At 38.3% G+C, this 14,592-nt stretch overlaps 1 protein-coding gene across 24 annotated transcripts in view; it reads right to left on the bottom strand.

Moving 5' to 3' along the window:
- The window catches only part of ELAVL2 (ELAV like RNA binding protein 2), an 82,219-nt gene that overhangs the window by 26,945 nt on the left and 40,682 nt on the right, over window positions 1-14,592 (bottom strand). For all 24 annotated transcript variants that reach the window (XM_072359037.1, XM_072359038.1, XM_072359039.1 and 21 more), the window contains one exon: window positions 40-143. In XM_072359037.1, the coding sequence (XP_072215138.1) occupies window positions 40-143 (104 nt within the window). The remainder of the gene's footprint in view (window positions 1-39; window positions 144-14,592) is intronic.

Raw genomic sequence — 14,592 nt, 5'->3', positions numbered from 1 at the left:
GAAGTCAAAAACAATTGAGTCATAGAAAGCAATACATACTTTTATTGTTTTAGTTTGAAGTCTCAATCCATTCAGTGTGTTGATAGCTTTTTCAGCATCCTTGGGGTCAACATAGTTCACAAAACCGTAACCCAAGCTCTGCCCTGGTTAAAGAAAGGAAAAGTGATCATTAGTATTCCTACACTGTCTAACACACAACTGAACATACTTAAACCTTAAATGGACATGCAACAAAATAACTACATTGAGAAACAGTCGCCTGCAACAAAAGTTCACAATGCTTTGTTTTTCTAGTAAGGCTAATATTTTTAATTAGCTTTCTCTTTTCCCATGGACTGCCCTAAGTTCAATGAAGAAATGGCTACCATAAATTTAACGAAAGACTTGAAAAAAATAGTATGAAATATGTTCAGTAATTTGTTATGAACTGTTGGAAACAAGAAGTAACACACGATTTTCTGAGTTAAAACATCGAAAATCCACTTTTTAACTTTTTAATTGAGTACAGAAAGCATAATGGTAAGATTCCATAACAAAACTTCAAATTAAGGGAATTTCAAAGGCATCTCAGTATCAGAATTTGAGCCATGAGATCTCTGAAGATGACTGCTTCCACAGATGTTACTCACAGAGAATACAGCCTCCTGGTAGCAAGGGGTTTTAAAAGACCACTTTGTTGCTATATTTCTATCAACTCATACAAATGACCAGACATCAATTAAATATCATTAGAACAAAGATGCCATGTCATCAGATTCTTCTAGCACCACCAGTCCAGATCACAGACGGCTATAGAGCACTTTTAACTCTTCCTGAGCCACGGCCTATTTCAATCAGTGAGCTGTGTCTAAGCACCTAGTAAGCACTTAGAGGTTTATCTATTGAAAATGTCTAAAGCAAGCATGTAACATCCTTAGCCAGCTGCCTTCAGCCTATATTTTTTAAAAGACTTTCAGCACACAAGAACAGACAGCTACAAAAATGTAACATAGCAACAGGATGCTGTCTAGTAAACATACCCTTCATTAGCACAGATTTTAATACAGAGTCCCACGGTCTTTCAAGATTATTTTAAGAACCTGAAAAAATGTAATCCAAAAACCTGAGTCAACAAGTCAAAGCCACGGGAAGCATCCAGTACAGCCCACTCACAGAATGTCAGTTTGAGATGTTACCTGGCAATGTACTGATAAAGGGATAAACAGTATTACATAATGCACAAGTGGCAAATCCATTTATCTCAGAAAAGATCTAAAAGCATCCATGATGTATGAAGTTCCTATATGGTATTTAGATAACAAAACATACACAGCAAAAATACCTGATGGACAGAGACCAGAGGTTTCAGTAACAAGCCCATCACTGTTGGTAGTATTTTGTACAAACTACCATAGCACCAAAAGTTTAGCAGACAAGCCACACTTCTACAGCTTGTCTAAAATAATATGGAGAAGCACAAGAAAAAAAATGGCTAGCAGCAGCTATGGATGCACATGGACAAAGTGCCAAGTTATTAACAAAAAGAACATCAGTACTCTACTGGACAATGCCCTGAGCAGTCTGCTCTACACAACCTTGCTCTGAGTAAGGAATTGTACTTTATGATTTCTGTTACAGCATTCAGTATCAGTGGTTCTGTAACAAATACTATGGCAACCCATGGAAGTATGATCTGTGCTCATTTATGACTCTACCTAGATAACTTAACTGAGTTTAAGTTACGTTTTTTCCATATTAGTTTGATTACAGCAGAGCAATTTCTACACCTGTCGCCTCCATCACTCCCACTGTCTGCAGAAACTCTCCCAAGCACTGTTTCCAATAAAAATAAAATAAGCAACTTCAATGAATGTCTTACTTCCTAAAGCAGAAATGCTAACTTCGGTATTCTTAGTCATGGTCTAGGATAAAACTCATCTAAGCCACAACTTTATAAGAAAGTTAAATCTAAGACAAAGCTACTTCATGTAAGATGCTCCCAATATATTCCTATTTCTAGAATATAGAAGGTAAACAGAGGAACAGAAATAACTCCTGCACATGAGTTTCATCATTTTGTACACAAAAACAGCTAGACCAAACGAAGACCATATCTGAGGAGCCACGGTTGTCATGTCCTCCATAAATGGAAAAAGGGAAACATTCCCATTTTTAAAGAAAAAAGACCCAATAAAACTATAGGTGAATGAGCCTTATGCCTGTGCTTGATCATAGAAGAGATTATCTTGGAAACCGTGTTAAGGCACATGAGGGATGAGGAGGTGATCCAAGACAGCCAGCATGGCTTCATCAAGGGCAGATCATGTCTGATAAGTCTTGTGGTCTTTTATGGAGGAGTGACTGCAACACTGGACAAAGAAAGGGCAACTTCTGTCATCTACCCGAACTCCTGCAAGGTCTTTGACACAGTCCTGAACCACACCCTTATCTCAAAAATATAGATAGATGTAATGGATAGACTACTCAGTGGTCTAAAAAGAACTGGCTGAATGGCTGTAGTCAGAAAGTTGCTGTTCATGAAGAGAGCTGCTGATTAGTGGTTTCCCTCAGGGGTCTGTTTTGGGACCAGCATTCTTCAGCATCTTTATCAGTGACATCAACAGTGGAATATACAGTGTACCCTCTGCAAGCTTGCTGGTGACACTACACTGAGTGGTGCAGCAGTCATAACAAAAGGAAGAGATGCCATCCAGAGGGATATGGACAAGACTGAAAAGCAGGCATGTAAGAACCTAATGACATTCAACAAGATCTAGTGCAAGCTGCTGCACTTGGGCTAGAGCAATTGGATGTGTACAGACAGAGATACTTACTGACAGCAGCCTTGTAGAGGAGGACCTGGGGGTCCTGATAGACAAAAAGTTGGACATGATCAGAAGCATGCTCATGAAGTCTGGAAGACCAATAGGATGCTGGGCCGCATGAAGAGTGGAGTAGAAGCAGGGAGACGGAATCATCTCCCTCTGCTCTGCCCTTGTGAGGTCCCATTTCTAGTACTGAATCCAGGCCTGGGGCCCCCAGCATAAGAATGACATGGAGAAGGTGCAAAGAAGGACCACAAAGATTATCAGAGGGCTGGAGCACCTCTCCCAATGAAGGAAGACCAACTGAGTTGGGCTTGTTCAGCCTAGAAAACAGCAGGCTCCAAGGAAAGCTCCATATCAGCCTTCATTTTTGTTGTTGTTGTTGTTTCTTTTTACACAATATGGTAGCAATATGACAAGGGGGAAGAATTGTTTCAAACTAAAACAGGGAAGATTCAGGCTATATTAAACAGATATTACTTACAGGGCACTGAAGCACTGGAAAAGATTCCCCAGAAGAACTGTGGATGTCACAGTAATTCCTGAATTAACAATTTTGAGTCAAAGAAACAGAGAAGCCCAGACAGAAGCCCACAGGAAGATGAATTTTGGCTGGCAACAAGCAATACAAAGCTGGAAGTTGAACAGCATCTCTTCCAGGGCTGCTGTTTGCTTCTCCAGCTTTTGTTAAGGGAAAATGCATAAGGAGTTTTTCAGTTCATATACGGGTGGCTCAGTTCTAGAAAATCTAGCCAAACATTCCGCACAAACCAGTAGAAGTATCTAATTCAAGCAATCCATAGGTTTCCCAATTATTGCAAAGTTATGTTCAACATTTGCTGGTTGTTTTCCCTCTTTTTAGAAAATATAATGTGGATTAGAAAGATAAGGATTTAGGAATTCAGTTAAGTGTTTCATAGCCATAAAAACTTACATTTTAAGCTTGGCTAGCACTAATGGTATCTGTAAAAAGCATACAAGAAGTCCCATCTGACTGTGCATTTCAGATGAAGGAAGAATAGCGTGTCTACTGTACACACATTTCACTTTCCTTAAAATGGAATTATCTAGCAAGTATAATACAAATAGACTCTCATTCTGTGCAGATACATCTTCTTTAATGGTGAAACTTCTTGCTTTCAGAAGAAGCTAGGAAGAAACTAGACACTTAGGCTGTCCACCACATTAAATACTTAGAAAAGGGACTTCAATATGCTGTTATTAAAATCACTAATTTCTGTTGCGTGAAGCTAAAGATTAAACAAAATAGCTCCAGACTTTTCTGACTGTGAGTCTTCTAGATCCACTAACTTCATACACCAAGTTAGAAGTCATCTGCAAATCATCTTACATATGTTCCCATGCCTAATAAGTACGTTTGTTGAAGTCTCCAAATAGGTAAGAGAAAGAATGGTAAAGCTTCAGTTCTCCCTAAGTTAATTAATCCTTGGATTCAAACAATCAAAAAGTAGCTTTAGCTGCCACTTTAGAATAAGTTCATCTGCATCTAGATCTTAATCTCAGAAGTGTTTCTTCCCAATTTGTGCATAATGGCACTGCCAGCAATTTGAAAGTCACCGGTGCCTCTCGGGGCTACCTTGTTTCTTATTATGAATTACTAATACTCCCACAAAGGAAAAATTATACCTTTGAGAAGGTTACTTTGCTCATTTCTGCAATTGTGTAACACTTGACATGCTACATGCTCATCTGCATCAACTGAGCTTCTCCACCTCAACAGCTCTTGCAGTCATTTCACAGCTTATTAAGATTTAAAAATCTGTTTCCGTATACTTTGTTTTGGATTTTGTGCTTTGGTTTGAACATAGAGACAGTATAAACGGTAGCCTGTGGTGTAGACTAAAACAATCAACTAAAAGTAAAGTAAAAATCACTTAAGAAAAGCCAAAGAAGAGAGACGATTGGAAGGAAAAATCTGATAGAACACTCTTAGAAACAAGGCTTCTTACCAGGTATCTTTACAAGTACTACCAAAAAAACATAGAAAAAAAAAAAAATGCACAGGAATGGGCAGCAAAGCTGTACAGAACATTACTTCCTCTTCACTTTCAGAGAAACAGAACAGGTGTGAAAGTGACTCCCGTGGACCTTAAAGCTGTTCACTATATAGAAGATAATTGCCACCATGAATTACTAAAGCCCTACAATCACAACCACGCACTATTAAAGCATTGCAGCAATGCTAATAAACAGGAAGATAAACAATTCTTTCATTACATCATGAAAATGAAGGAAAGCAGTTTCATTTGAGTCTTCCTTCAAGGAAGTCTCATTAACTTGAACCAATATTAACATTTGAAAATCCACAGTAACTATGTTCTATGTAACCGGCACTTGCAACAAAGCCAAATTCATGGGTAAGTGGTAAAAAAATAAAATAAAATAAAATAAATCCCTCAGGATTTTAGCATTTCTCCAAACTTAGGCATGCTATCTGTCAGTCGCTGCAAAATACACAGCTTCCAAGCATGCAACCTAGAAAAAGCACCACTTGATATGGGAAACTACTCCATTCCTGTTTCAAGCTTTTGAGCTTCATAAATCTCTACTGATCACCACATATAAATTACTCTTTAATTTGCATCTTAAGAGAATGCAAAGTTACTTTCTGGCACTACAATCAGAAGCTGGAATGGATTCTAAGAGAATGGGGTTAAGAAGTCATTTTAAACAATTCCAATAAGCCTTTGAAAGACTGAGTGGAGATCCATGTAAACTCTAGACAAGTGTACATTAAGTATTTCAACGTTCACTAAGATGCAAGAGAAGAACACTAATTTCTTATTTAGGAAAAAGCAGTACATTAACTTGTATCACTGTGGGCAGCTCAAGTTTAAAGTTACAAGGAGACGGAAGAAACAGGGAGAAGGCACAACTACGGCCATGGTGCCTGCGAACTGTGCCTTCGGAAGCATCACATGGTTTTTTGGCTTTAAAAATGCACACGTGCTAATTCTCAATAGCTGTAAGAGGAAGACTCAGTAATTAATTAGCTCTACCTTGAACAGGCAGCTCTAAAAATGCCTACTAAAAAGGAAGCCTATTCAAGTACTACATACAGCAGCAAAAATTCAAAAGAAAATCCTCTGCTTGGTAACAGAGAAAACTGCCGTACAAAACAGATGTCAGAGAACTGATATTTGTTGTACCTTCTTACATCTTGCTTATAAAGTATCAGCAATATTCCATAAAGCACAATAGCATCTTTTTAATATAACTGCTGAAAAGTCATTTCCCTCCATTTAACAACAAAAATGCTCAAGTTTCTGAATAAGAATAATCGGACTGTGTATCTCTTTGTAACTTCTGCTGAAGAACTTCTTGGTTATTTTCAGCAATTTCGATAACTCTATGGAGGCTACTTATACCACAGTCCTATTCTCAAGAACAGAATGCTAGAACCAAAGACTATGATGAAGACCCTCAGGCTATTCTTCCAGAGAGAAGGAATGACAATATGACTGAGCAACTTAACTGTCTGCCAAGCCAAATGCAAGTCAAGTCTAGTCTTCCCTCAAATTTTGATTTTTTACTGCACATCACTAAACAGCATCATGCATTTCCTTGAAGCAGAAGCACATACAATATTTAAGAGCTTGCTGCTGGGTTAATGAACCCTTGAAATCCACTACAAGCTACCTCATTTCACTTGGCCATACTGAACCACTCATGTAAAGTTTTCCCAAGAGACTGGGGAAGGACAAGGTCATTTCCCCTCATTACTATACAAGTTTCTCATAATGAAGTTTTAAGTAAGAAATAGTGGGAGACATGAAAGAAAAAAACAAGCCCAAGTGCTGTCCAAATATTACATTAAAAAAAAAAAAAGTTCATGCCTGAAGTACTTAACTGCATGAAATATCTGTTGCACTCTGAGGTATACCCCAGTTCAAGGTTAGGAGACATTAGCTAGTGTGATCTGTCTCAATTTGCTTTAGGTGGGAAAACTAGGAGCATACAGTCAATGACAGAGCAATACCTCTCCACCCTTTCCTTCCTGACAAGTTTCACTTTAAGTCCACCATTGTTGTGTGTACAGTTCATTTCCAACTGAAGTGGAAACCTAACATCGCTTTCTTCTCGTACCACCTCCTACAGGTTCTCATTTGTATAGGCACACCCTTCTGACTTGCTACCAATTTAGAGAACATATTCTAACTATAAGATGAAGCAGAGTTTATTTAGATTCAAATAAAGTGCTCCTGATCTAAACCTGGTGGTATCTTCTTGCTAATGTTTATCTACTGATCATCTGTCCAAGGCAACAGCAGTTCCTAAGATCATCTACAGACTGCTTTCTCTCAGTAGTTTGACTGAAGCCATTTGTACTGCTTCATCCAAGTTTTCTGTTTCTCATTTCTAAACAGTAATTTTGAGTCCACAAGAGCAAAGGAAAACTGAAGCATACAAAATTATTCATCTCCGTCAAGCCTAGTCCCCTTCTTCCAGAAAACATGCATTAAGGTTCACTTATGTTAGACTTGTGCAACCAGCTAAACCCCGGCACTCAGCCCAACCACAGCAAGACAGCAATGAAGACACTTATTATAGCTTCTTCTAGGAACTGGACTGCTGGCAATGAGAAAAAGTACACTTGCAAATCTTTCTTGTTTGATTTTTTGGAAACAGCTACAGCATCCACAGCTAATGCATGCTCTTCTAAAACTTTACTAGAACTGACACATAATAGCTAAATTTCCTCTTACTGGAGTTCCATAGATGCACAGAAAGGAAAAGAGTCCCCATATCAGACAGTTTTCTTGAAAAACAAGAGGTTTATTTAAAATGCATTTATTTATTTAAACTACAGCAACTACTGTACCTGGAAAACCAACACAAGCAAATGCAACAAAAGAAAACCTCTAAGGAGACAGATGTCTGGATAGCTCCTCCCTTCTGCATTGGGCAAAAGATGACAGTATTTTATAACATAAGTTTAAGATGGCAGAAAAAATGTTTCTCTTATGTTTTCAGCCCAAGAGGTACCACTTAGTTCCAGGAAGAACATACTTCTGAACCCTCTAGGCAGCTCAGAACCAATAAGAAATACTATTTCAGACAAGTGCCAAAAGCAGCATCTTCAACAGCTTTATACTCAATGCTGTTGAACTGGATGTGCACTAAGAGGAAGCTCAGCCATCTGAGCTACGCAGTCCTGTTAACAAGAGTTTGCCTGAAAGTGTTCAAGTGTCATTTACAGTCTGTTGTATCTTAAGAGAAAAGCTTGAAACACTGACAAGCGTGAGCTTTGATATAATAGATGCTATGCAAGTCACTTTTAAAACTACTTCTAAAATATGGTTATGGCTGTACCACATGGAAGTCCTCAAGAGGTCACAGATATAAAGTGAACTCAAGTGTTGCATTTTCAACTGCTAGCACTACTTTAACATTTACATAAAAGAATGTATACTGCATGACAATGTGGTTGGCGAGCAGTTGATCAGCTTGGTGCTTAGATTTCGTGACTGACTAAAACATCCTGGTAAATTATAAAGTTTTCTGAACTTATTTCTTTGCCTTGTTTTTTTGCAAAACCATCCAGTTCTCCCCCAGAAATTTCTGCCAGCAGCAAGCCTGCTTATCTCTCAGCCTTGAATTCTCCTGCTGTCTCCTAAACCAAATTACTCATAACTGTTTACCTAAGATAGCCTCTGATGAAAATTATTTTGTTTATACCCCAGATAAAATCCAGAACCAATGCTGTGGAACTCAGCATTTTTGCTTCAGCAAACACAGTGTTTTTCCAGCACTACTCAATTAGCATACACTATTAGCTTAACCAGATGACTAACACATGCCAAAAACAGCAGCTACAGTACTAAAAAAGAGTTTCCACTGCTGCATTTCTTATTGAAGTCTATCACTGGTGTGACTCTGTCGAGCCCTCTCTGCACTCCGGAGAGAAAAGAGACTTCTAACAAAAATTCAGACAGATGCCTCTGAATCTTGGCACACCCACCACACGAGGGAGTCCTTGGCCGCGCTGTTTCACAGCTACCGAGCAGCTAACATAAGGGCTGAACAAGCTCCCTTTCCTAGCCCCCACAGTGACACTGCCACAGCATCCAGCTCATCCTGCTAAGCTTTAAACATTCATCAGTAGGGTCTGCAGACCAAGTAGAATAGGTAACACAATTGCAGGTAATCTTTTTCCACAATATATATATATATATATATATTTGTGTCCTATATATATATAAACTCAGAATATATATATGTTCTGAGTTTATCGTGCTCAATAACAAACACTGCAAGCCTTCTCAGTATGGACTCAAATGTGCAACCTAATGAGTTCTATGGAATAACCTGGTTTAAGAAGAAAGAGTTAAGTTTAAGAGTTCCACCTCTCCTCCATTTAACTTTACAAACAACACATGAAGTACCTCCACAAGTTAACTTTAAAAGCTGTTAGAACAAAAAACCTAAAAGTATAATTCATTTTCAGATGAAAGTAACGGATAAATCTTTTTAAAATACCCTCGTGCATTTACTTTCTGTACAGAATAAAAGAAGAAAAGGCAGGCTTCCAAAAAAACAAACAAAAAACAAAAAACCGTACAATTCTAGTATGAGCATTTTTCAGAAATCTCAAGACTGTTTCAACCTAGGCTAAGAAGTTCTATCATGAAATACTGTAGTACGTAAGCATTAGGAATGTAAGCATTAAGAACACAAATATCACAGAAAATACTGAATAACATTATATATTTACTATTTGCATCAGTATTTGACATGTTACGAATATGTTACTGAAGCTAAGTAAAACCTAGTAATTAAATACTTAAGAATTCTGACTGGGTGCTTTTCCTTTTTTTATTTTTAAATAACTGAACTTCAGCAGTGTATGTTACACCTTCAGCACTTCACTCCTTCAAGATGTCAAATTATCTGTCTGCTATCAGGGACTGTTTATTTCCTAGTGAATATTATTTTTATGCCAACACTCACAAATGCTCATTTTGTGCCAAAGATGCTTAACTAAGAATAACTTTGTTTAAATCCACATTTCTTCTTCCGTGTACAAAGCTAAGCAGTCAAGATTCCCTGAAGTACTGCTAAAACAAGCTAGTATCCTAACCTTCTAAACAGTATCAAGTTCACAGCAACTTAACATTGGACATGATGAACGGCAGAAGAAAGCCTAAAGCTGTCAACACTGGTGTAAGAACTCTATTAGAAGAAAAACCAAAGACAACATTAAAAGCCTATACACAAAAATAAGGCAGCAATGTCCTGAAGGGAAGCCATAGGGATCACAGGAAAGATCAGTGAGCAGCACATAAAGATACAGGTCCAACTTCACAAGTGCAAGTTCGATGAGGAGTTTCAGGTACAGGAGCATGAAATAGTCCAGCCAAGTTGTCTTGATCTGCAGTTGAAATCATCAGGATGTTCCACAATACACTAGGCTAATCCTTCTGAGTGACAAGGCCACAGGGTACTGTGCGCCACATTATCACCCAGCTGCTACCCACCACCTCCACTCCAAAATAAGTTACTGCATCTTCAGAAATCAACACTGTCAAAGGAGCATGCATTTTAAGCCACTAAGACTACCAGCATTATTCTGACACTGAATAAGTCTAGGGAGCACACATCTGGTTACGATGCAAGTCACTCAACCATAATTTTGTACCCAAAATTGTACTCCTCTATTGAGAAAAACTAAGTACTGAATAGCAGCACTGTTCCCATCTCACCATTTTCCTTCAATAGAAATCACTGTTCAAGTTCTACAGTCCTTTCAAGTTAATATTTCAAGTTCAAACTTTAGTTTGAACTGTGTTTTATAATCAGCTTCAGCAAAATGAGAAAAACCTGCAGGAACCACTAAGCAATTCCTAATTTAATAGGAATTTGTACTTGTAGATGGATTGTATTTACTGAACATTCACAGCTCGTACACTGTGCTGGCAAGCTACACAGCTATCAAGGTAACCTGTAACCTGTGATCCCTATTAGATATCTGTTTCTGATACTACGCCACCTCTTTCTCAGGCATCTGGACCCTCAGCTATTGCTCTGAATTAAAAGGAAGTCAAAATGAATGACTGATTATCAAATGCCAATCAACACACTTGACAGTTTATTCCGCCATATAGTAAGACAACAATGTCTGATTAAACAGCTATCACCAGAGCTTTAAATTACTCTAAAAGCAGACTTCTTTCAGCAACAGATGCAGAAGTTTCACTCTAGCCAGGTTCAGTTCTCTGTTTTCATTAACTTAATTTCATCTTCTTGCCTTACATCTCACACAGTTTTTTCCATACAAGAAGAATGCTGCTATTCAACACAAGCCACTATTCCTAGAGACTTCATTGTTTGTTGATGTCATATTCAAACACAGAAGGGAAGCTCTGGTCCTTCCACAGCAGACAGAAAGTCACAGGTAGGAAGAAACCTTATCAAATAAGCACAGTAAGTCAGAATGTACAGTAATTGAGGTTTACAAGCAGATACACTATCTCCAAATAGGAAATCCTGGCCCAAAACAGTTCCAATTAGGGACAAGTAGAAGCTACTTACTACATTAAGGTGAAAACATACCATATAGTTTGTTAAAATAATCACTTCTTCAAAAGAAAGTTACACTCTTGTTATTCTGCCTGTATTAACACTGTATGCTGTCTACTTCAGTATGTAATGGTGTCTACTTCAGTATGTAAAGGAACCCCTATGAAGCCAAATACTATCCCTGCTGATAGAAGGACCATACAATCCTTATGATATCATTTCAAACAGAGGGATTCAGGGTGAGCAATACAGTAACACTAGTGTCCAAACTGAGCTAGAGTTCACTGTAATACATCACAACTGCTATAAATACTTGGCACTAATCTCACAGCACAGCTACCCTGGAAGACAGCGCTGGCCTACAAAAATTTCAGGGTCTCTTCTTCTTTCAGTTTGCACAGGAACTTACATTTATTCATGTCTAAAATGAGTAGAAAATAGCATTATCTACAGGCAGCTAAGGAAGAGCAAACAATCAGTGATGTAACAGGCAGCTGGGATGGTTCCGGGAGGGAAGCAGAGCCCTGACCCTTCCAGAAACACAGAAGCATGTCTGCTGTCACTGTAAAGGACACAATCAAAGACCCAACATTTTCATGGGTTTCTCATACATTACTGCAATCTCTGACAACAGAAAATTTGAATTTGCTTACAGAGAAGTGTAAAGGAAGTGTATACTGCATTTATCACAATCATAAAAGGCAGCTGCTGAACGCAACAGTTTTATGAAGGTGACATTATGATTCGCTATACATACTCATCCATATTTAATGTTAAAAGAAGAATTACTGTTAAACATCAACTTCCCATGCTGCATATTGAGGTCAGTCCTAGTGGGTTGACATATGAGTTAACACTAACCATCTAACTCCTTAAAAAATACTTTGTTTTGACAATGTCAGTACTAACAGCTGACCAAGCAGGAAATTTAACTGAAATCCTGAAAATAACATCTATGCACGTAAAATCTAACATTTTTGTTACCTTATCTATAAAAGTGAAGCTTCAAAAAATTTTAGCAGTCAAAAAACAGTGTCACTCCTGCAAAGCAGTGAAAAGTGAAGTCAAAACATGAAGAATCAAATGCTACTGAGTAATATAAGTAAAACAAATTACTTCATCTGCAAGTATGAGTTACTTTTGAGAGTGCATGCTATGCAATAAATCACGTGGCTCATCATGGAAAAGAACAGTTAATGTCATTAAGTTCTTTCCAGTACCATCAAACAATAAATATGCAGAAACAGAGAAAAGGCACTTATAAAATATACTGCATCGACGGGCTTAAAGAAAGTCTCCATTAACAGTGCTCATAAGGCTTGTTTGAAAGCTTCTACAGGATTAATTCCTGCACTCCAGACAATAGGACAGTATTTCAATCACCAGCTAAGCAGACCAATTCCTCTGTGCTTGCGGGATAAACTTGCAACCGCAAAGTTTAAAATGATCATTGCTGCCCTTCTGCTAATACACACTGGGTCCCCCAGGCCTCAGAGTCCATAATCTAATAGCAGTACAGTTTACAATATAAACTTACCTTAAAAATTAAAAAGCTAATACTAAGAACAGCTCTTTCTCATCCACTCTTGTAGAAACAAAAAGGAGAAAAAAAATCCAGTGTTTTATGGTTATGTAAAAAACTAAGAAGAAAAAGAAACTTCAGAAAGAAACTAAGCCTTCACATTTAAATTGGTCTGCAATACCATTAGCTTTCCATTTATGATTTAGTTACAGTCTGTTCTAGGCATCCTGCTTGCAAAATATCTTGCCACACGATACGTTTTGTCCATATCCCTGCCCCAATCATTTACTGTCAGGCTGTCAGCAGCTACCAAGAACCACTGCCACTAAGTCAGCACACCAGAGAACTGCAGCAACCTTCACCTGGCTTCTTCTCTACCTGCCAAACTATTCATCCACCTCAAGCCTGCTCAAAACCCTGCAGAAATATGTGGCAGGTTAGACTGCCATGGGACTCTCAACACCACACACACTGAGAGTGAAGGCTGAGAAGGCAAAAAGAAGTACAGAGTTTTACAAAAAACAGCAAGCAACTTTTGGCATCTGCTCTTGCAATGCTCCCTGTATGAGGTATCAGCATCGTAAAGCAAATACCAGAAATTTCAGCTATTTAGTCTTACCATCCTCAGGTTTTTTTACCCAGGGAGATTTTAATTTTGACAGGGACATATGAGATTTCCTATCCTGTGAGTGAACTAAGCAGCCACTTTCCAGACTACGACATTCCATAGGAACCCCACAGTATTCTTCTCTTCTTTCCCTGACATATGAAGACAAAGGAAAAGAACTTGCTTAGTTTGTCTCCCATCGCATCTTCACACTGAGTACTTCAAGAAGGCAACATGTGTAGAGTCTTAGACTAAAAGTAGTAACTATGACTATTTTCTTCCTGTTCTCCCATAATGTTAGTTTAGATATCCTGGAATTAGCCAAGCAGTAAGAAGGTAAGAGAAAGATTTAAGGCTGGAAAGTAAGCTAACACTTCAAACTGGTAACAAGACTCAAATTAGAAGACCAGATTCAAGCAAACCAAGAGACTACCTGGAAACAAAGAGTTCATATGTAGGAAATCTGGAGATCTGCAGTAGCACTGACAAAAAAAAGGCTTCCAATTGAACAGCTCTATTCTTACCCAGAAACCCAAGTGAATCACAGCTCTTGCACAGACACAATACAAAAAACAAAACAGGTTCTACTAATTTAGAGCCAAGTAGACAGACAGACAAGGAACTTCCTACTGCTCCCATGGAAGAAGCAAGATCTTTGGGTTTATTACCAAAGGACTGCAGTTACAGTTGAACAACCATGCGACTTAACACTAAGAGATCAATGTTTCATCCCTGCTCTGCTGAGATACTGGGCTTACCTTAAGAGAAAATCCTTCATCTCATTGAATCTAACAATTGTTTGGGTATATTACAATGCAGCACTGTCACCAGATGTCTCCTCTTAGACACTGTACAACCAGAGAGCAATGAACGAACAGCTGATGACTTCAGTTTCTCCTAACATCCCAGTGACTGTATACACACTGAATTATGAACACTGTGGTAAGAAATACTACTATGGATAACACCTAACACGTAAGCTCAACTTTGAAGATGACACATCCAATTTGCAACTCTGATCGTTACATATGCAATTCCTTTTATGCTTTCCATTTTCAGTTGCGATCAGCCCAGAACCCTTCGAATTCATTGCCACAGCTCCTCAACAAAAGCAATAT

The sequence above is a fragment of the Excalfactoria chinensis genome, chromosome Z (genome assembly GCF_039878825.1).
Source record: "Excalfactoria chinensis isolate bCotChi1 chromosome Z, bCotChi1.hap2, whole genome shotgun sequence".
NCBI classification, from domain to species: Eukaryota; Metazoa; Chordata; class Aves; order Galliformes; family Phasianidae; genus Excalfactoria; species Excalfactoria chinensis.
The sequence above is the reverse complement of the archived record's forward strand: the minus strand, read 5'-3'. Positions and strand labels throughout refer to the sequence as shown.